This window comes from Triturus cristatus, chromosome 10 (assembly GCF_964204655.1).
Source record: "Triturus cristatus chromosome 10, aTriCri1.1, whole genome shotgun sequence".
NCBI classification, from domain to species: Eukaryota; Metazoa; Chordata; class Amphibia; order Caudata; family Salamandridae; genus Triturus; species Triturus cristatus.
In genome coordinates, this window is record NC_140593.1 from 1,236,779,245 (window position 1) to 1,236,801,650 (window position 22,406).

Below are 22,406 nucleotides of genomic sequence, written 5' to 3' on the forward strand. Positions count from 1 at the left end.
GACTTACCCAGGCTCTGGCCAATGGGAGGGATGCAGAGCGACATGCTATCCGATGTGGGCTTGACACTACGGACTCGCTGGGTAGGGCGATTTCTACCTCAGTGGCGCTTCGACGTCACGCCTGGCTGCGGTCCACGTCCTTTTCGGCCGATGTCCAGAGCACCCTCATGGACATGCCTTTTGATGGCACTTGCCTTTTCGGCGAGAAAGCGGACAGTGCGCTGAATCGCTTTAAGGACTCCCGGGCTACGGCCAAGTCCTTGGGCCTCTCGGCCCCGCGGTCGCAAACTTCCGCCTTTCGCCCCTTTCGTGGCCACGGAAGGGGTGCCTCCTCGCGTACGCCTAGCCACCAGCCGCAGAACCAACCTGCGCGCGGTCGCGGACCTGGTTTCCGCCGAGGCGGTTCTGGAGGACGACGCGGTCAGCCCACATCCACCCCGGCAGCATCCGCCTCAAAGCCTTCCTAGTCCGAGCTTTCAGGCCCATTCCACGCCAGTGGGCGGCAGAGTTCGCCATCACCTGCTCCACTGGCGGTCCATCACATCGGACAGGTGGGTGCTGCAAATCGTCTGAAGGGGCTACTCCCTCCCCTTCGAGACGACCCCTCCAGCCATGCCACCGCAGCACCACCGTATCTCGGGGGATCATTTAAATCTTCTCCACGAGGAAGTTTCGGCCCTCTTGGCCAAGGGGGCCGTTGAGCGCGTTCCGAGCCCAGAAGTAGGTCGTGGTTGTTATTCCCACTACTTTCTGGTTCCCAGCAAGGGCAAAGGGGGCCTACGCCCTATCTTGGACCTCCGGAACGTCAATGCCTTCCTCCGGAAGGAAAGTTTCAAGATGTTAACTTTGGCTCAGGTTCTAGCTGACCTAGACCCTGGAGACTGGATGGTAGCGTTGGACTTGATGGACGCATATTTCCACATCCCCGTCCTGCCGGCCCACTGGCGTTACCTGCGGTTCACGGTGGGCCAAGAGCACTTTCAGTTTACCGTGCTCCCCTTCGGCCTCACCAGTGCCCCTCGGGTGTTTACGAAAGTGATGGCGGTGGTGGCAGCTCATCTGCGCAGATCAGGGGTTCCAGTCTTTCCCTATCTCGACGACTGGTTGTTGAAGGCGGGCTCGCCCCAGACAGTCGTCTCCCACCTCCAGACTACGGCGGATCTCCTGCATTTGCTGGGGTTTTCCATCAACGTGCCGAAGTCACACCTGAGTCCCTCTCAGAAGCTCCTCTTCATCGGAGCGGTTCTCGATTCGGCGCAGTTCCGGGTCTATCCGCCGGAACAGCGGGTCCGGGATATTCAGGCCCTGATTCCCATCTTTCGGGCTCTATCCTGGGTTTCGGTCAGGCTAGTGTTGCGGCTTCTGGGGCTGATGGCCTCCTGCATCTTACTAGTGCATCACGCCAGGCGGCGCATGCGAGCTCTGCAGTGGGACCTGAAGTTTCAGTGGGCCCAGCATCACGGCAACCCGTCCGACCATGTCTTGATCTCGGAGGGCACTGCACAGCAGTTGCAGTGGTGGCTCACGGACCGCGATTGGGTCAAGGGCAAGAGCCTCTCCCTTCCCCAACCGGAGCATGTCGTAGTGACGGATGCGTCCCTCCTGGGATGGGGTGGCCATATGGGAGAGGCGGAGATCAGAGGCCTCTGGTCTCCGGCGGAGTCTCGTCTCCACATCAACCTGTTGGAGTTGAGAGCGATCCGACTTGCACTGAAAGCCTTCCTTCCCTCTGTCCGGGGAAGTGTCGTGCAGGTGTTCACGGACAACACCACTGCCATGTGGTATTGCAACAAACAGGGCGGGGTGGGGTCGTGGACCTTTTGTCAGGAAGCTCTGCGCCTCTGGACGTGGCTGGAACACCAGGGTGTCACCCTAGTGGTTCAACATCTGGCAGGCTCTCTGAACGTCAGAGCAGACGAACTCAGTCGCCGGTGCATGATGGATCACGAATGGCGTCTGAACTCCGAAGAGACGCAAGGTCTCTTTCAACAGTGGGGAGAGCCTTGGTTAGATCTATTCGCCACCGAAGAGAACGCGCAATGTCAGCAGTTCTGCGCGTTGGAATTTCCAAGGCGGCACTCGCTCGGCGCCGCTTTTCGTCACGAGTAGAGTTGCGGTCTGTTGTACGCCTTTCCGCCTATACCACTTCTGCCCAGAGTGCTGAAGAAGATCAGGCGCGACCGGGCCCAAGTCATCTTGGTGGCTCCGGATTGGGCATGAAGGTACTGGTATCCCGAGCTACTCAGTATGTTGACCGATCCACCGATACGTCTGCCCCTTCGGGAGGATCTTCTGTCGCAGCAGCAGGGGACGGTCCTCCACCGAACCTGTCCAGCCTCCTCCTCCATGCGTGGACATTGAGCGGCGGCAGTTGATGCCATTTGACTTGCCTCCTGAAGTCTGTGATATCATTCTGGCAGCCAGGCGTCCCTCCACAAAGACGGTATACGCCTGCCGGTGGAACAAATTTGTGGCATGGTGCACAGCAAAGGCTGTGGATCCCCTTTCCGCCCCTCTTTCTGAGGTTCTACTGTTTCTTCTTTCTTTGGCCCGGCAGGGCTCTGCCCTGGGCACCCTGAAAGGTTATCTTGCTGCCATCTCTGCCTTCTTGCGGCTTCCTGATCAGCCTTCTCTTTTCAAGTCCCCTGTAGTTACACGCTTTCTAAAGGGCATTACTCACACGTTCCCTCCTGTCCCTTTTGTAATGCCTCAGTGGGACTTGAATCTTGTTCTCACATTTCTAATGTGCGCTCCCTTTGAGCCTCTTCATAATTGTCCTCTTCGTCTGCTGACGCTTAAGACTGCTTTTCTGGTAGCCATCACCTCGGCTAGACGGGTGAGTGAGCTCCAGGCTTTATCTTCAAAGCCTCCTTTTCTCTCTGTTCATCCGGACAAGGTTGTCCTTCGGCCTCGTCCCTCCTTTCTTCCGAAAGTGGTGACCCCCTTTCATCTTGTGCAGTCTGTCACCTTGCCCACCTTCTTTCCGCCTCCGCATCCTTCCAAAGAGGAAGAGAGGCTCCACCGTCTGGACCCAAAACGTGCGCTCTCCTTTTATCTGGACCGCACGAAACAGTTCCGGGTGGACGACCAACTTTTCGTTGGATACGTGGGTGCTAAGAAGGGGAAAGCAGTGCACAAACGGACCATCTCTCGGTGGGTCGTTTTATGCATCAAAATGTATTACTCCTTGGCAAAAAAGGACCCTCCTGTTGGGCTGCGCCCCCATTCTACTCGGGCCACGGCGGCTACCACTGCTTTGGGACGGGGTGTCCCTTTGCAGGACATCTGTCAGGCGGCAACGTGGGCTTTGTGAGAAGTTGGCCTGATGTATGATGTCACTAGTTCTAGTGTACACCTTATATCAGTCCAAACAACCCTTATGGTGATTGGTTGTAAAGTCAACCTTATAGACCAGCTATCCTAGTGGTAGCATGGACAAGAGCAGTCTTAGGCTAAACTCTGAATGGCATGTGAAGCCAGCTGTGATACCATATATAATCCCTTGAATACCAAATGAAAGGACACCACAACAGATATATATATATATATATATAAAATAAAGTGTATTTATTCTAGTCAAACCCTCAGCACTCTTTATGAGATTAGAGGTAAGTACAACACAGTCTTATTTAAGCATACATTAAGTCACACAGGTAAGTAATACATTTAGGCCCTAGTGGCCACGCAAACCATATACTAAAGAAGTGGTATAAGGACCACTGTCACGGAAATAGGATAGTCCTAGGGAATCGCTGGGGCTACACTGCACTAGCAACAGTTAGGAAGTGGGAGGCCCACGGGATTCAGGTGCAGGTGCAGAGTGGAAACATTCACGCGTAATGCGTAAAAGTCGATAGAAATAGTAGTTGTTAGCAATTAACAGTTTAAGGACACTTCTGAAGCAGCTAGAGAGTCGGAAACTAGACCCTAGGATAGTCACTACCCTTGTGAGCACCGAAGTACCCAAGTTACCTAGCCCACGGACTGCGGGTGCATAGGTGTTAACTTGCGTCGGGTTTCGTCGTGGACTTCTATGGGTGCCTGAAGGAAAGTTGCTGACAGGCAGTCAGTGAAGAGTGTCCGGTGGATCCCAAGGCTGGGATCAAGAAGAGAGGAGACCTGCAAGCAGAAGGGACAGAGTCAAGGTCACTAGCCAGTGACCACGTGGAACCAGGAAGGAACCAGGCGATGTCGTGAAGATTGCAGGTGAAGGTGAAGCTTGTCGCTGCAGCCACGAGGACCAGGGAACGTCGAGGACGACCAGGACCAGGAGGCGAGCTGTCCCACGAAGGCTCTTGCTGTCGGCGGCGTCGAAGTTGGACTAGGACTCACCAAGCCTTGGCAAGCAGAACCCACGAAGAACGGATGACTTGCTTCTGGTGCGGACCAGGAAGGTCTGGGGTGCTTCTCTTTTGCAAGGAAGCGGGAGCCAAACCAGCAGTGAAGATTTCTGGATGCTTCGTCACAAAGGCCACTAGCCAACGGGCAAGCAACCGGACAGACGCGGCAAGCAGGAAAATGCAGAAGGGCCCCACGCAGGACTCGTGGATTGTGGGGGGCTGATCTTCGGTGCAGATGGTGCTTGGGGTTGGGGCTTCTCAATCCCCGGTGCACAACTTCGAGGGTGCCTCAGAAGCTGCGCTGGAAGATACTCGCCACTTTTCCCAGGTAGCCGGTCCCACGTCTCTCGTCGCCTCCACGGATCTCAGCTCGGATGTGGATCAGGGTCGGAGAAGTCTGGAAGTCAAGGCTCTGGTCGGGCTCTGCAGTCGGTCTCTCGTAGAACTTCAGCAAAGGGTAGTCTCTTGATGGTGCCTGTTTGCACAGGGTAGCCACTCCTTGGCCACAAGGGAGATTCTTCAGTCTTCTTCTTTCGTCGAATGTCGAAGGTCCAGAGTTTCTGTTCAAGATGCAGGTTCAAGATAATCTAATCTCCTGGGGCCCAGCTACCACTCTTATACTAATCTGGGGGGCTGGGTTGCCTGCTAGGTCACGCCTTATGGGTGGGACCTGGGAGGGGGGTGGTTACACCCCCTTCCCTTTGTCCAGTTTCGCGCCAGGACTGGGGCTGGAGTGCCCCAGCACCGGTTTGAACTGGACTATGCATGGGACACCTTGTGTGCCCCAGGCATGTCTCATTCCTTTCAGCCCTCCCTGCCCCAATACACTAAAGTCTGTCTGGGGAGGTGCTAGCACCTCCCCAAGCAGGAAACCTATTGTCCAAGCCTCCCTTGCCGGGATCACTCCCAGCAGCAGGAGGTCAGACGTGTGTCTGGGGCAGCAGCATCCATTGGCTCTGGTTAACTTTAACCGGGTAAGTAGGTTACAACATGTCTTCTCCCTCTAGAAGGGAGGGATAATATCCTCATGTCCAGAAATGGGATGGGGGTATTTTTCCAAAGTGTTAGACACCTTACACGACATGTTTTGATAAAGCCAAACCATAGTTACCATAACCGTTTAAGATTATAAGGCATTTTACGAGTTTATGGTAGGCTATATCATAGAACAGCTATAAGGACATGGTTCCGAAAGCTGCAGACAGGCTCAGCTCATGCTAGAGCACCATCTCACATGTTACCAAGCACTCTGCCTCCAGGATTGTTGAGGCCTGCCATAGGAGTGGCTGATAGGTACACATGTGTCTATATGTAAGTTAGGTATAGGAATACTACACCTAAGCAAGGAGTGATTACACTACCTTGCCCCAGCTGAGTGATCAGCCAGTTGTGTCCTAATGGAAGGCCAGGCCAGGGGTGGCATAATACATACTGCAGCCCCTGGTAGGCCTAGGGTACACCTATGCCCTGGGTACCTAAGGTACACTGTACAGGGGCCAATAAGGTGATCCTATCCAAATGGGTTATGCACCTAAAGTACATAGTATTAATTTAGAGAGAGAACAGCAGGGCTGTGGGTCTGATTAGCAGGACCACAGCCACATCTAAGTCGAAAACCAGTAAAGCAAAAGCAAAAAGTGGGGGTGAACATAGAAAGCAGACCCTACTCTCCTACAGGCTTCGCTACACACGTTTGCCAGGCATTATTGCCTTGACAGCCAAGTCCGGAGGGATGGCTTCTTTGGCCGTTCTGTCCTCCAGGACTTTCTGGTGTGATCTTGGTTCGCAGACCCACCACCGGGGATGGTATTGCTTGGGTATCTATTCTAAGGTGAGGAATCTAACGTGTTTCTTTCAGATGAACAAGTTACTTACCTTCGGTAACGATGTATCTGTAAGAAACATTAGTTAGTTAGATTCCTCACCGACCCACCCATCCTCCCCGTTCTGCGAACTGACATCTAGGGTTAAGGTTATCCTTTTCAGGCCCCTAGATTGTATTTTTGGCACCAGTGTCGGTCTTTGCATGGCTCTGCGTTCCTGGCGCGGAAAGCTATGTACAAGAACTGACGTCAGCGCGCGAGGGCGGCGGCTAAGTACTCCGTCTTTCCGGCGCACGACGCCGACGACGGACGCGGAGCCGCAGACGACGCCTAGCGACGCGCAAGGGTTATTGCTGACGAAAAATCTGCCGGATCCAGTCTGACGCCTGGGGATATTCTAAGGTGAGGAATCTAACTAACTAATGTTTCTTACAGATACATCGTTACCGAAGGTAAGTAACTTGTTCTTCGGCTCCGGTTCTGGGTACTCCTCGACCGGATTCAGAATCAATCCCTTATCTGCAGTTCCCGGCGCCGGATGCGGATTCGACGCATTTTCTTAATGCGATGTATGGGATTTTTCAACGGGCTGCCTTCCCATCCGGCGCACCATCTGGTCACGTGGGTCCTATGGCATACACCTTGGGAGTGCCGCAGCATTATGCTTAGGCCCCGTTAATACCCTTTTTGCAGATGGCTCCTTCGTGGCAGTTTCCGGCGCCGTCTGGTGGTCCATCTCGACTTCGTCTGGAGCGGCCTTCTTCGAAGCCTTCCTCGACGCTGTTGCCGACTCCTTGGGCTCCGTGCCCGGCGCCGCCGACTCCACGTTCAGTTCCACCGACTCTGCGTACGTTGCCACCGACGCCGGATCCTCGGATCCGTTCAAGGAGCGAGGCCCAGAGAGTCTTGGAAGAGGAGCGTTATAGGGTGGAAGTGGAAGAAGGTGAGGTGGATGCATCTTTTGATGACTGAGGGCATTCAGGATGCTAGTGGTCTTGATACCAATCCGGAGTGGGAGCATTCTTCGACTAGGTCTTCGCCACCACAAGAATTGGCCCCCTATCATTCAGTTATCAAGAAGGCCGCAGAGTTGCTGGACGTGCAGTTACCCTCTGCTGAATATAAGCCAAACCTCCTAACTGAAGTCCTGCATTCACCAACTTCGAATGTTGAGCCCTTGTTGCCTTTTAATGAGGCTATCTTAGAGCCTGTAATGGATGTTTGGCGTAAGCCACTCTCTTCGCCTGCAGTCTCCAGACAAGTGGCAAGAAGGTATAGGGTGGCTCCGGGAGATCCAATCTTTCTTTCTTCCCACCCTTCTCCAGATAGCCTTGTGGTGCAAGCTTCATGCTCGAAGCATTCTTCAGGCACCTTCCCTCAGACTCCTGCGGATAGGGATTCTAAAAAGACTGATCAAGCAGCCATAAAGGTCTTTTCTTCAGGGAGCATGGCGCTTAAATCTACTAATGCCACTTGTTTACTAGGGTGCTACGTTGATGCACTGATGGACTCTATGAAATTATTAGCCCCTAAGCTGCCAGAAGGAGAGAGAGCTTCTTTTATGGAGGTGGTCACTGACACTCAGGCTGCTGCAAGGCAGGTAATTCAGTCGGGACTAGACACGGCTGATTCTGTGGCAAGGATAATGGGGTCTTCGATTGCCACTAGGAGGCAAGCGTGGCTTCGTTCTTCTGGCTTCTCTACTGATGTTCAAGCCACTTTGGTAGACTTGCCTTTTGATGGAGAAAAACTTTTTGGCAAGAAGGCTGATTCTGCCTTGCAAAGATTTAAAGATAGCAGGGTTACGGCGAAATCTTTGGGACTACAGACTCTCCTGCTAAGGGATTTGGTCTTAGGAAATTTTAGAAGCTTTGGGAGATGCTCATTTCATTCCTTCCGGCAAGCTCAGCAGCAGCAGAATCCCCTCTATAGGTCGTATAGAGGAAGGCAAAGGGGACGGAGAGGTTCTGGCCGCAACCAGTCTTCATCATCTGCCTCCTCCACACCCAATGAAGCTTCAGGGAAGCAGCCCTAGATCCCCCCCCCATCCTAGATCATGTGAGACCTCTAGGGGGTCGGGTGTCCCACTTTCTGTGAGGTTGGATATATTACGACCGACCTTTGGGTTTTAAACCTTGTGGAGACTGGGTACGCCCTTCCCTTTCAGGAGTTTCCTCCCCCTTACCCTCCTTGCCAGGGTTTTTGCTCGGAAGACCATCTGCTTCTTCTGCAGAAAGAGGTTCTTACTTTGTTACAAAAAGGTGCGATAGAGGTGGTTCCGGAGCAGGAAAGGGGTCATGGATGCTACTCCTGGTATTTCCTGATTCCCAAAAAGGACGGCAGATTGCGTCCAATCCTGGACCTCAGAGTCTTGAATTTTTACCTGAAACAGGAGACATTCAAGATGCTGACCCTTGCGCAGGTTCTTCAAGCGTTGCAGCAAGGAGACTGGATGGTGTCAATCGACTTGCAGGATGCGTATTTCCACATCCCAATCCTGAAGTCGCACAGTAAGTATCTCCGTTTTACGGTTGGGTCGCAACACTACCAGTTTGCGGTCCTCCAGTTTGGTCTTTCTACCGCACCTCGAGTCTTCACGAAGGTGATGGCAGTGGTGGCTGCTCATCTCAGGAGGTCGGGGATTCCAGTTTTTTCCATACCTGGACGACTGGCTTCTGAAAGCGAAGTCCCCGGAGATGGTGCAGAATCATCTGCAGGTAACATCTCAGCTGTTATTCGACATGGGTTTTTCAATCAATGTGCCCAAATCTCACCTGGTGCCCTCTGAACGCAACCTGTTCATAGGGGTGGTACTGGACACTACTGTGTGTCGAGCATTTCCTCCTCCTCAAAGAATTCTCGACATTCAGGAGATGATCCCTTTATTCCAAAATGGAGCGGTTGTTCCAGTTCTGAAGGTCCTTCGTCGGCTCGGTCTGGTCGCCTCTTGCATTCTGTTGGTCAACCATGCACGCTGGCACATGAGGGCGCTCCAGTGGAGCCTTCGCAGGCAGTGGTATCAGCACAAAGGAGATCTCAGGGAGTCTGTGAGGATCTCCATAGAAGCTGCAGCGGATCTATCTTGGTGGAGCGTGGAGGGCAGTCTGTCTCAAGGAAAGCCCTTTCATCTACCTCCATCGGTGGCCACAGTGATAACGGATGCATCCACTTTAGGGTGGGGTGCGCATCTGGGGGATCTGGAGATCAAAGGTCTTTGGTCTCCAGAGGGAAGGTTGCTTCACATCAACCTTCTGGAATTGCGGGCGATTCGTTTGGCTCTCAAGGCCTTCCTCCCTTCCCTTCGCGGCCAGTCGTTTCAAGTTCTGACGGGAACACTACCGCGATGTGGTATGTCAACAAGCAGGGAGGAGTAGGGTCGTTTCGTCTGCAAGGAGGCGTTACGGCTTTGGTCCTGGGTTCAGGATCATCGGATTTGCTTGATGGCAAATCTGGCCGGGGTGCTAAACGTACGTGCGGACAGTCTCAGTCGGCAGTTCTCCGCCGACCACGAGTGGAGGCTTCATCCGGAAGTGGTTCGTCACGTCTTTCGGACGTGGGGAACTCCTCGGATGGACCTATTTGCCACCCGCGAGAACGCGCATTGCCCGTCATTCTGCAGTCTCCAGTTTCCTATGCTGGGGGCGTTGGGGGACGCGTTTCAGTTGAATTGGGGCTCAGAACTCCTTTACGCGTTTCCTCCCATACCTTTGATTCCTTGGGTTCTGAGGAAGATTCGCCAAGACCGGGCCCAAGATATTTTGGTCACCCCGGATTGGCCAAGAAGGGTGTGGTACACAGATCTTCTCCACCTCTCCTCTTGCCCTCCGCTCCGTCTCCCTCTGAGGGCAGACCTCCTCTCGCAGTCGGAGGGGCAGGTTCTACACCCCCACCTCCAGAGCTCACACCTTCATGCCTGGAGATTGAATGGGGCAACCTGAATTCCTTCTCTCTCCCGCCTGATGTGGTGGATGTTATTTTATCGGCCAGGCGACACTCCACCAAGTCCATTTACTCATATAGGTGGTCTTTTGTTAAATGGTGTGGAGAGAGATCCGTTGACCCTTTAAAAGCCCATCTTTCCAATGTGCTTCAGTTTGCTCTTACCTTGACTCAACAGGGCTGTGCTGTGGCCACGGTTAAGGGCTATCTATCGGCCTTATCGGCTTTTCTGTGTCTTCCAGATCAGCCGTCTTTATTTAAATCTCCTATTGTATTAAGATTTATCAAAGGTCTTACTAATAGGTTCCCACCTACTCCTTTTGTAATGCCACAGTGGGACCTTAATCTTGTCTTAACTTTCTTGATGGGGTCCCCTTTTGAGCCCCTTAATAGTTGCCCTTTGAGGCTGTTGTCTTTTAAGACGGTCTTTCTTGTAGCCATAACCTCGGCAAGGAGGGTGAGTGAGCTTCAAGCTCTTAGTTCAAAACCCCCGTTTTTATACTTGCATGCTGAAAGGATGGTACTCAGGACCAGGGCTGCTTTCCAACCTAAGGTAGTTACTCCCTTTCATCTGGGGCAGTCTATTACTCTCCCTATTTTTTATCCACCTCCTCATCCCTCCAAGGAGGAGGAACGACTTCATCGTCTGGACCCAAAAAGAGCTGTGAGCTTTTACTTTGGACAGAACGAACGACTTTCGTTTAGACGATCAGCTCTTCGTGGGCTATGTTGGACATTCTAAAGGAAAATCTGTGCACAAGCGCACTCTGTCCAGATGGATCATCCTGGCCATCAAGATCTGCTACGCCCTTGCTGGTAAGGTTCCTCCCGAGGGTATTAGAGCTCATTCAACTAGAGCGAAGTCTTCTACATCTGCTTTGGCCCGGGGTGTTCCTGTGGCAGACATTTGTAAAGCCGCGACTTGGGCCTCCCTCCATACTTTTGCAAAGCATTATTGCTTAGATTCTGAGATGAGGAGGGAGGGCCACTTTGCGCGCTCTGTCTTGCAAGATTTCTTGGTATAGGAAGGTGGACACCCTCCTCCGGGAGTGGGACTGCTGTGGAAATCTATTCACAAGGTGAGGAATCCACTGGCAGATGTATCCATCAGAAGAACAAGTTACTTACCTTCGGTAACACTTTTTCTGGTGGATACAGTATCTGCCTGTGGATTCCTCACTGACCCACCGCCTCCCCGTTGTCCACCTTTGTATATCTTAAAAGATGTCTTGCTTGAGATGTTGTTATACTTTGTGGCTTCTTTCTTTCTGGTACATTGGTAGGAAATGCTTGTTTTCTTTAGCTTTCCTTTTGTATATGTACTATGTGTATTTGATTTGAATATTGTATACTGCGTATACTTTGAATCTGTCGTTGGTCCACCTGTTCGCCTCAGAGGCACGGAAAAAATGGGTGGAACTGACGTCATCACGCCGACGTGGCTCTCTAATGGCTCCGGTGACGTCATACGGAGTCGCGAGCAGAGCCGATGCATTATGACGTCCACGTCGGCGTAGAGAGCTGGGGAAACAAGTTCTGTGGAATGCTGGCGCAGGGGATATTCACAAGGTGAGGAATCCACAGGCAGATACTGTATCCACCAGAAAAAGCGTTACCGAAGGTAAGTAACTTGTTCACCTCACCCAGGGAAGTCTGGTGCATAGGTGCCTTTTGGTGTCGGGTCGCGTCGTCGATTCCAATGGAAGCCTGCAAAGAACTGCTGCTGCCGAGAAGAGAAGTGTTCGGAGAGATCCAAGCCTGGATCTAGGATGTAAGGAACCTGAAAGCAGTGAGGACAGTCTGGGTCACTTGCCAGTGACCTAGGGCAGGATGGACCAATGCCCACAGATGGGTGCTTCAGGTGAGTTGTCTGGTGTCCATACTCTTCAGCCACGAGGTCCAGGAGGCGTCGAAGTCCACGAGCCGGATTTGAGCTGTCCCACGTAGTCTGTCGAGTGCTGCGGTGTCGGCAACCAGAAAGGACCAAACAAGCCTTGGCAACGGCAAGTCTCAGGAAATCAGAGAAAGGACTGCGGGGCAGACCAGCAAGGTCTGATGGACTCACCCAGCGAGGGTAAGTAAGCACAAGTCTGGAGCAACCAGAAAATCACAGTTAGAAGTGGAGTTGCCTTCGTGGGGAACTGCTAGCCAACGGGCTAGTGATCGTGAAGGAGCCTCGAGCGGTCCCACTTGGAGCCTGCCCACGGGTCACTCGTGGAGTGGAGGCTAACAATCTTAGGTGCAGGAAGTGCTCAAGGCAGGGGCTACTCTGAGTCCAAAGCACAACTCCGAGGACGACCAGGAAGGTGTTGTTGCTGCAGAAGTTCACGGTGTCCAGGGGTCACGGTTCCACGTTAACCACAGGCCTCAGCTTTGCTGTGGACTCAGGATTGCCTCGCGGGAAGTCTGGAAATCCACCTCTGGTGATGCAGAGACTTTGGCGTCCGGCGGGAGCTTCAGCAATGCAGACCGCTCAGTTGCTTCTTTGGTGCCTGCCAAGCAGGGGAGTCACTCCTTGACCCCAAGAGAGATTTCTTCCGTCTTCTAGTCGCGTTAGAAAGTCGAAGGTCCAGGATATATGTTTCAGAGGTTCGTCCAGGGTAATCTAAAGTCCTAGGGACTGAGTGCCCCTGCAACCAGTTTGAACCGGGCTTTGCACAGGGACACCTTGTGTGCCCCAGGCAGTGTCTAGGGAGGTGGTTACATCTCCTCGTGACAGGAAACCTATTGTCCAGGCCTGCCGGAGTTTCAGTCAGCAGCAGGAGGCCCAACCCGTGTCTGTGGCAGTGGCATCCATTTTGTGATCAGAAAAAAGGGAAGGAAGGGTCCGAGGGAAAGTTTAAAGACCTAGACAGACTCAATCCCCCATTCAGTGAATAATACAACAAGGAGTCAGTCAGTCTAGAAGTTAGGCACGGTCACAAAAGAGATAGATATAGATGTGGAGTATGAAAAAGAACCTTAGAGTGCTGAATGGTTATATAGGATTTCCATCAATAACCAGTGATTGGTAAGTGTCATCATCTGGATATCCAACCTTCCCACCACTATGAATCACTCCATCCTGGAGTGTTATTCGTGGTACGTTGTTAACCAGAGCACCTGAATAAGGCCCGGGAAGGGGGAAGGAAAGAAGACAGCCAAGCCACTAGCTAAGGCAAGATGTGCAGGTATATACCGAAATGATATATAAACAGTGCAGTGCAGTAAAGTGAAAATGTTAAAAAAGGAGTTGGAGGAAGAAAATGATAGTTTAATGGAAGATATTCCTACCAATCCTTATTTAAAAATGGTGCAGAAACAGCTTCTAACAAATAGGCTGTTTAACAATGTGGTCGACATGTTTCAGCCTGCTTGACCCCATGGTCAAATGGCTTTCGTCAGGACCTAAAAATTATTTATTGCTACTGCAACAATGAATGGTGAAAAAGGAACAGTGAGTATGTTAAAAATACGACCTTTTGCGGTGTACAACTCCTTCGTGCACTCAGTCTATAAAAGTAAATCTGTAGAAATACAGAAAACCAAGGAAAACAGAGTAAGGTAATATCAATGAACATACTCTCACACAAAGAATTGTGACCAAATCTCAAGTGCTTACCTGGTTAGCACGAGAAGTAAACCTCACCTCACCCGGTATCGACTCAGGTTTGAAGGAGGCCCCGCCCTGAAGAATTAGAGAAAGTGCGGGGAAATTGAAAAGCTGTGAACCCTAGGTAGATGGTTCTTAGTTAAAAAATAGGAACTATTCAAAATGTCCTATATACGCTCTGTTATAAACTCTATAATGACTTCCCCTGATAAGTATAAAAACACCGAAGGTAAAATCTCAATTATTAGTGCAATGGCGACTACGCACGTGCGATACGCGGTTTCGCCAGTCTAGGTATAATAGTAAGGCAATGCGATTCCTTACCTCTCCGTCGGTACCTCGGAGTTGGTCTGAGCCGTTTGGGAGGTAACCGGCAACTCTCGTCCATACTTTCAGTACCCTAACCAACGGGATTCAGAAGAGTGTGAAAAAACTGTATCGCACGTGCGTAGTCGCCATTGCACTAATAATTGAGATTTTACCAGGAGGGACGCATCCGTCACTACGACATGCTCCGGTTGGGGAAGGGAGAGGCTTCTGCCCATGACCCAATCGCGGTCGGTGAGCCACCACTGCAACTGCTGTGCAGTGCCCTCCGAGATCAAGACATGGTCGGACAGGTTGCCGTGATGCTGGGCCCACTGAAACTTCAGGTCCCACTGCAGAGCCCACATGCGCCACATGGCGTGATGCACTAGTAGGATGCAGGAGGCCATCAGCCCCAGAAGCCGCAACACTAGCCTGACCGAAACCCGGGATAGAGGCCGAAAGATGGGAATCAGGGCCTGTATATCCCGGACCCGCTGTTCCGGGGGATGAACCCGGAACTGCGCCGAATCGAGAACCGCTCCGATGAAGAGGAGCTTCTGAGAGGGGCTCAGGTGTGACTTCGGCACGTTGATGGAAAACCCCAGCAAATGCAGGAGATCCGCCGTAGTCTGGAGGTGGGAGACGACTGTCTGGGGCGAGCCCGCCTTCAACAACCAGTCGTCGAGATAGGGAAAGACTGGAACCCCTGATCTGCGCAGATGAGCTGCCACCACCGCCATCACTTTCGTAAACACCCGAGGGGCACTGGTGAGGCCGAAGGGGAGCACGGTAAACTGAAAGTGCTCTTGGCCCACCGTGAACCGCAGGTAACGCCAGTGGGCCGGCAGGACGGGGATGTGGAAATATGCGTCCATCAAGTCCAACGCTACCATCCAGTCTCCAGGGTCGAGGGCAGCTAGAACCTGAGCCAAAGTTAACATTTTGAACCGTTCCTTCCGGAGGAAGGCATTGACGTTCCGGAGGTCCAAGATAGGGCGTAGGCCCCTTTGCCCTTCTTGGGAACCAGAAAGTAGTGGGAATAACAACCACGACCTACTTCTGGGCTCGGAACGCGCTCGACGGCCCCCTTGGCCAAGAGGGCCGAAACTTCCTCGTGGAGAAGATTCAAATGATCCCCCGAGATACGGTGGTGCTACGGTGGCATGGCTGGAGGGGTCGTCTCGAAGGGGAGGGAGTAGCCCCTTCGGACGATTTGCAGCACCCACCTGTCCGACGTAATGGAATGCCAGTGGAGCAGGTGATGGCAAACTCTGCCGCCCACTGGCGTGGAATGGGCCTGAAAGCTCGGACTAGGAAGGCTTTGAGGCGGATGCTGCCGGGGTGGATGTGGACTGACCGCGTCGTCCTCCAGTACCGCCTCGGCGGAAACCACGTCCGCGACCGCGTGCAGGTTGGTTCTGCGGCCGGTGGCTACGCGGACGTGAGGAGGTGCCCCTTTCTTGGCCACCAAAGGAGCGAAAAGCGGAAGTTTGTGGCCGCGGGGCCGAGAGGCCCAAGGACGTGGCCGTAGCCCGGGAGTCCTTGAAGCGAGCCAGGGCACTGTCAGCTTTCTCACCAAAAAGGCGAGCTCTGGACATCCCCTGAAAAAGACGTGGACCGCAGCCAGGCACGACGTCGAAGCGCCACCGTGGTAGAAATCGCCCTACCCAGCGAATCCGTAGTGTCAAGCCCACATCGGATTGCATGGCGCGCTGCATCTCTCCCATCGGCCAGGGCCGAGGAAAGCCGCGCCCGGGCCTCCTCCGGGCACAGTGGCAGCACGTCCTCCACCGCATCCCACAGAGAGTGGGAATAACGGTCCAAGAGACAAGTGGTGTTCAAAGACCGCAGGCCCAAACTGAGCGAAGAGAACAGCTTCTTACCAAACTGTTCCAGTCTCTTGGAATCCCGGTCCGGAGGAGCGGACGGGAAGGAGGATTGGGAGGTAGAGGCCTGGATAACCAGACTCTCGGGGGTGGGGTGTCGGGACAGAAAACTGGGTCGCCCGGAGCAGGGCGGTGGCGCCTGGCAACTTTCCTATCCACAGGAGGGACTGTGGAGGGCTTGGACCAGGTGCCCTGCAGAACGTCAGTGAGGGCCTCATTGAATGGCAGCAGAGGCTCAGTGGAGCATGCGGCAGACTGAAGCACCTCAGTGAGGATGTTAGTCCTCACAGCCACGGCAGGCAGCTCAAGCCCAAGGGCTTCGGCCGCCTTGCGCAGCACCACAGAAAAAGCTGCACCCTCCTCCGAAGCCACAGTCGGAGGAGAGACGAATCCAGTGTCCGGTGAGGTATCCAACCCACTGGCCTCCCCCAGTTCATCTGCCCAGTCCTGTGCAAGTTGGCTCTGAAGGGCCATAGGGTCATCAGACCCCTCCCAGTCGCCTTTATCAGATTCCTGGTAAACAGGAGGAATGATCGGAGCCGGTCGATAGACAATATGTGTCTCTAGCGGCGCCGGATGCAGCGTCGGGCGCCGCCGCATCGGCGTCGGGACCGGACAGGGGCTGAACCGGGGATAGACGTCGACCGGAGCCGGGGGTGGTATCGGTGTCAGCGCCGGCGGAGGAGGCGTAACTAGGTCGACCGGTGTCGACGGGGGCCCAGGCTCGGGCCCCTTGGGGACCTGCGGCGCCGGGGCCGGAGCCGCCGGCACGCGAGGTCGCCCAGTCGAGTCCGCGGGGCCCGAAGGCGCGCCAGCGGGTGTCGACGGCGGGGCCAGGCTCCTCATGGCCGAGAGGAAGGCACTGACCGCCGGCGTCGCGTCAGTCCCAGGGACCGATTCGGGTATGGGGACTTGTGCGGCGCCTGCGGCTCCTGCGGAGCAGCGGGGATGGAACCACCCGGACCCTCTGCCGAGTCGCGCGACCGGCGAGGGGAGTCCGAAGAGCGGTGTCGCTTCTTGGACTTCTTGGAGTGCCTCGACTTACCCGAAGACTTCGAGCCAGACGAGTGACGATGTCAAGTGCGGCTCCTCGACCGATCCTTGGACCTCCTCCTGGACCGGGATCGAGAGCGGCGCGGAGCCGAGTGGCGAAGCTCAAGAAGCTTGCGGGACCGCTCCCGCCTAGCTTTCGAGGTCAGGGTCATACAATCGGAGCACGAGCAGTACAGGCACCGGCGGTGATGATCGGTCACCGACATCAGTCGGTGACAGTCGTCGCAGGCCTTGAAACCAGGCATCCTACCAGCACCAGAGTCGAGAAATGACCAAAAAAAGTCAAAAAAGTTAGTCAAAAATTGACTAAAGGGGTAGCTCTCCCGGATCGGCGCTTACTGGTGCGGAAAAAAGAAGAACTGACGTCAGCTCGCGAGGGCGGCGTCAAAGTACTCCGACGACGTCATTCCGGCGCACGACGCCGACGACGGACGCGGAGCCGCAGACGACGCCTAGCGACGCGCAAGAGGTATTGCTGGCGAAAAATCTTCCGGATCCAGTCTGACGCCTGGGGATATTCTAAGGTGAGGAATCTAACTAACGTGTTTCTTTCAGATACACTCACGCGTAATGCGTATAATCGATAGAAATAGTACAGTTCTGAAATAAGCAGTTTTAGGACACTTCTGGAGCAACTAGGAAGTAGAGACTCGGAAACTAGACCCTAGGATAGTCACTACCCTTGTGAGCAGCGAAGTACCCAAGTTACCTAGCCCACAGGCTGCGGGTGCATAGGTGTGAACTTGCGTCAGGTTTTGTCGTGGACTTCTATGGATGCCTGAAGGAAAGTTGCTGACAGGCAGTCAGTGCAGAGTGTCCGGTGGATCCCAAGACCCGGATCAAGAAGGAAGCGTACCTGCAAGCAGAAGGGACAGAGTCAAGGTCACTAGCAAGTGACCACGTGGAACCAGGAAGGAACCAGGCGATGTCGTGAAGATTGCAGGTGAAGGGTGAAGCTTGTCGCAGCAGCCACGGGTACCAGGAGACGTCTAGGACGACCAGGACCAGGGGGCGAGCTGTCCCACGAAGGCTCTTGCTGTCGGCGGCGAAGTCGAACTAGGACTCACCAATCCTTGGCAAGCGGAACCCACGAAGAATGGAGGACTTGCTTCTGGTGCAGACCAGGAAGGTCTGGGTGCTTCTCTTTTGCAAAGAAGCGGGAGCCAGTCTGGAGGAGCCAAACCAGCAGTGAAGAGTTAAAGGTGTGTCGTCGCAAAGGCCGCTAGCCCACGGGCAAGCAACCGGACAGACGCGGCAAGCAGGAAAATGCAGAAGGGCCCCACGCAGGCCTCATGGAGTGTGGGGGGCTGATCTTCGGTGCAGATGGTGCTTGGGGTTGGGGCTTCTCAATCCCCGGTGCACAACTTCGAGGGTACCTCAGAAGCTGCGCTGGAAGATACTCGCCACTTTTCCCAGGTAGCCGGTCCCACGTCTCTCGTCGCCTCCACGGATCTCAGCTCTGCTGTGGATGTGGATCAGGGTCGGAGAAGTCTGGAAGTCAAGGCTCTGGTCGGGCTCTGCAGTCGGTCCCTCGTAGAACTTCAGCAAAGCAAAGGGTAAGTCTCTTGATGGTGCCTGTTTGCACAGGGTAGCCACTCCTTGGCCACAAGGGAGATTCTTCAGTCTTCTTCTTTCGTCGAATGTCGAAGGTCCAGAGTTTCTGTTCAAGTTGCAGGTTCAGGATAATCTAATCTCCTGGGGCCCAGCTACCACTCTTATACTAATCTGGGGGGCTGGGTTGCCTGCTAGGTCACGCCTTATGGGTGGGACCTGGGAGGAGGGTGGTTACACCCCATTCCCTTTGTCCAGTTTCGCGCCAGGACTGGGGCTGGAGTGCCCCAGCACCGGTTTGAACTGGACTATGCATGGGACACCTTGTGTGCCCCAGGCATGTCTCATTCCTTTCAGCCCTCCCTGCCCCAATACACTAAAGTCTGTCTGGGGAGGTGCTAGCACCTCCCCAAGCAGGAAACCTATTGTCCAAGCCTCCCTTGCCAGGATCACTCCCAGCAGCAGGAGGTCAGACTTGTGTCTGTGGCAGCAGCATCCATTTTGTGATGCTGAGGCTTTGGTCAGAGTTAAACAGCAAAGTAGGATTTTAACATGTCTCTCCCTCTAGAAGGGAGGAATAATATCCTCATCACCAGAAATGGTATGGGGGTATTATTCCAAAGTGTTAGACACCTTACACGACATGTTTTGATAAAGCCAAACCATAGTTACCATAACCGTTTAAGATTATAAGGCACTTTACGAGTATATGGTAGGCTATATCATAGAACAGCTATAAGGACATGGTTCCGAAAGCTGCAGACAGGCTCAGCTCATGCTTACTGCTCGACCAAGCTCCCACTTTAGAGAGTAAGGTTATATCTAACTTTAACCTCTGCCAAACCTTGGAATCTATACACACTGTACCTCACTTTGGTGCAGTATATATAGAGCTACTTTCTTACATGGTGGCTCCGCGTTGTGGCACAGAAAAGTTTCCCCGAAGAAAACTGACTCAGTTCCTCGGCGCGCAGAGGTGCTGCTCCGAAAAGTTTGCCGGATCCAGTCAGACGGCTGGGGATATTCTAAGTTAAGGAATCTGCGGCTAGACTGTGTCTCTACCAGATACATCGTTACCGAAGGTAAGTAACTCATTCTTTCAGTCCATCATTACATACGGGATATGATATTCTTCAGTTCGGAAAGGACTGACACTGAAACAAACTTGCAGTGCAGGCTAGATAATGGAAGGTGCAGACTTCCTTAAAAGTAGGATAGGCTGATACAGCTACTGCATGTTTGACTGGACAGACACCTTTCCTTTCGGTTTTCTCAGCATTTAGACCAGGTTTTAAATTTATTTTAGCCATAAAGCACATTTATACTCTTAATTGCTGGAATGTGGTCTGGTTTTAATTTGAATGCTCTATAGAAAAATGTCGTTAAATCTGACCTGTTACAGACTTATGGAGGTGTCACAGAACTGTTCAATACTGGGGTGTGTACGTCCAAGTGTGTGTGTGTGTGTGTGTGTGTGTGTGTGTGTGTGTGTGTGTGTAGATATATATTCCTCAATCTAGTCTACGCTAATGACTTCAGTGAGAATACTTACTATGCAGAACTAAAATTACAAGTAATTATAATTTCCTTATAGAACATTTGGTTTTTTTCCGCGTTTCTGAGTTATAAAGCGCTAATCCCTTGTTCATGCTGGTCTGAGAGATCTTGAAACAGAGGACATTCCACCCTGCAACTCTTCATCTGTTCCCTTTTTATACAGCGAGTAGGCTTAGTGATTGCCGGTGCTAATGAGCCTCTTGTTTTTTCTCAGTCCCAACATGGCGAACACTGTCAATGCAGCGCTGAAGCCCTTGGAGACACTCTCACGTATTGTGAACCAGCCAAGTAGCCTTTTCGGAAATAAAGGTGCATCGAATAAGAACAAGTCTGAACAGGATGCACAGGGTGCTGCCAGAGATAACCACAGCAGCCAGCCTGACTCAGGTGTAGTATCTGCACTTTTTAAGGGTTTTCTGCTTCTGATGTAGCTCAGCGTTTAGTGTGCGCTCTGGCTAATGGAGACACACTAGCATTGCCTATCTGAACATTATTTTTCACCGGTTTCAGATTAACTTGCACTGTTTTATTATACGATTGATAAATTGGCTATGGAGCTGTCTTTGGAGCACTCTTTTGAGATTGAATTGACATCAAGTGTGCTACTTGATTTAAAGATACCTTGACTTGTGTTACAAAATTCTTATTTTTTGTACTTAACATTTATCCAGATGTGGTTCTTTCATATTTGGCAATTAGCCATTTCTAGTAGATTGATGGTTTTGCAAATTTCCTAAAGGAATTCCTCCAGACACAATTTCTGCTGACCTTAGGCAACCGTCATAAGAAACATTGCCAAAGTTAAATAACTTAATTATTTTTTGATCGGTGGAAATATTAATCTGCTGCTAGCAAATTGCCAGAGAAATGGGACAGCAGTGTGAAATGGATTAATGACTATTCGCATTTTGTGATGGATACTACTAACCAGATTCTTCACTTTTTGAATCTCACTAGGCGCCAGAGTGGATCTGGAATATTTTTCAGCATAGCCTCTGCGCGCTAATAGGTGAAGTTGTGTGGCTCTGTCTTGTCTCTGCTCCGCACTTGAAGAGATGCCTGGAGCAGTATATAGGTGCCACCAGGCAAGATGACATTTGTTTCATTCTTTCCGTGTCTTTGTGGGTGGATCCGGAGGTAGCTCCTCATTTTCTCGTGGTCTCAAAAGCATTTTTCTTCTCAAATCTTATTCCAGTCTCCAACAAAAATTGTCACTTCTTAAAAGCACAGGCGATTAACCTTTTAAGGAGTGTTGCAAACAAATGTGTGTGACTGATCCCAACGAGGTTTGCCTCCGGTTTCTAAGGTCAGGCCATGATTCCAAGTCTTACGGAGAGTGTGCACTGATTCAAAAAGTAATCCAGGAGTATGAAGCCAAGGTGTACTTCTCAGAGCGTTTCGGAAATTCACGTACTTCCGCTCCTGCTTAAACTCAAGGACATGTACCCACTCCCATTTTCGGGGCTACTCCCGTGACAGATCTTTACTCTCAAACTCTTCAGGTAGATCCAAATGAAAGACAATTCGCAAGAGTTCTAAGCAAGCCTGGTCTCAGTCTCATCACTCTCCTGATAAGTTACAATGATGTCAAGGTACCATGTTGTCGCTGTCCCCTGGTCCTCTATTGCCGAGCCTATTCCACAACGGGTTTCAATTCACCAGAGTTTCCGGGTCTGTCAGCAATGCTGCAGCAAATTGAGGTGCTTTAAGGAAACGTCTTAAGGATCTTTGGCACTTTATAAGTTCCCTCTTGTGTGCTTTTCCGTCCCACGCATCTATGGAGGCCTACCATTGAGTTACTGGTACCGGATAGGTCCTTGGTACCACTATCCGGTTTATCTCCAGCCCTGTGGCAGATTCCAGATGCCATGATCCATGCTGCTTCCTGCAACTTAAAGCGACTCTGCTATAGGAAGAGGTTGTGCCCATAGTTCTGCCCAACTCTGAACTGAATACATCCCTACTTAGAATGAAGCCCAGTGCGAGTTCAGTTTCTGTGTGAGCCCACGTTTCTTTTGACTCTGGCAAGACAATGCCTTTGAACATAGATCGTCCTTCAGTAATTCAACACCTCTTTGGGACGGCCTCTGATCAGAACCAACCTGCTTTTTACGATGGTGGTGGGAATGAGTGTTCCCCCGCTATTCAAGTAGGACAAATTCTATATAAACTTATAAGAGTCCATTGGAATGGATACTTCTCTTGACATCGGGCTGGTGTCACCCGCGCCTTTGACAGAAAAATCTGCGTCCTTCACCATGGTAAGTAGAAGGGTGGCTGAAGTTCTAGGTTTGCAACTACCTTCAATCAAAGGAAAGACTAAGATCCCAGAGGTCCTGCAAAGCGGACAATCTTC

The 22,406-nt window shown here is 52.2% G+C and overlaps 1 protein-coding gene across 5 annotated transcripts in view; it reads left to right on the forward strand.

Annotated features, from left to right (window-relative positions):
• HUWE1 (HECT, UBA and WWE domain containing E3 ubiquitin protein ligase 1) overlaps positions 1 to 22,406 on the forward strand; it is a 1,878,220-nt gene that overhangs the window by 996,158 nt on the left and 859,656 nt on the right. For all 5 annotated transcript variants that reach the window (XM_085629865.1, XM_085629862.1, XM_085629866.1 and 2 more), the window contains one exon: positions 20,265 to 20,437. In XM_085629865.1, the coding sequence (XP_085485991.1) occupies positions 20,265 to 20,437 (173 nt within the window). The remainder of the gene's footprint in view (positions 1 to 20,264; positions 20,438 to 22,406) is intronic.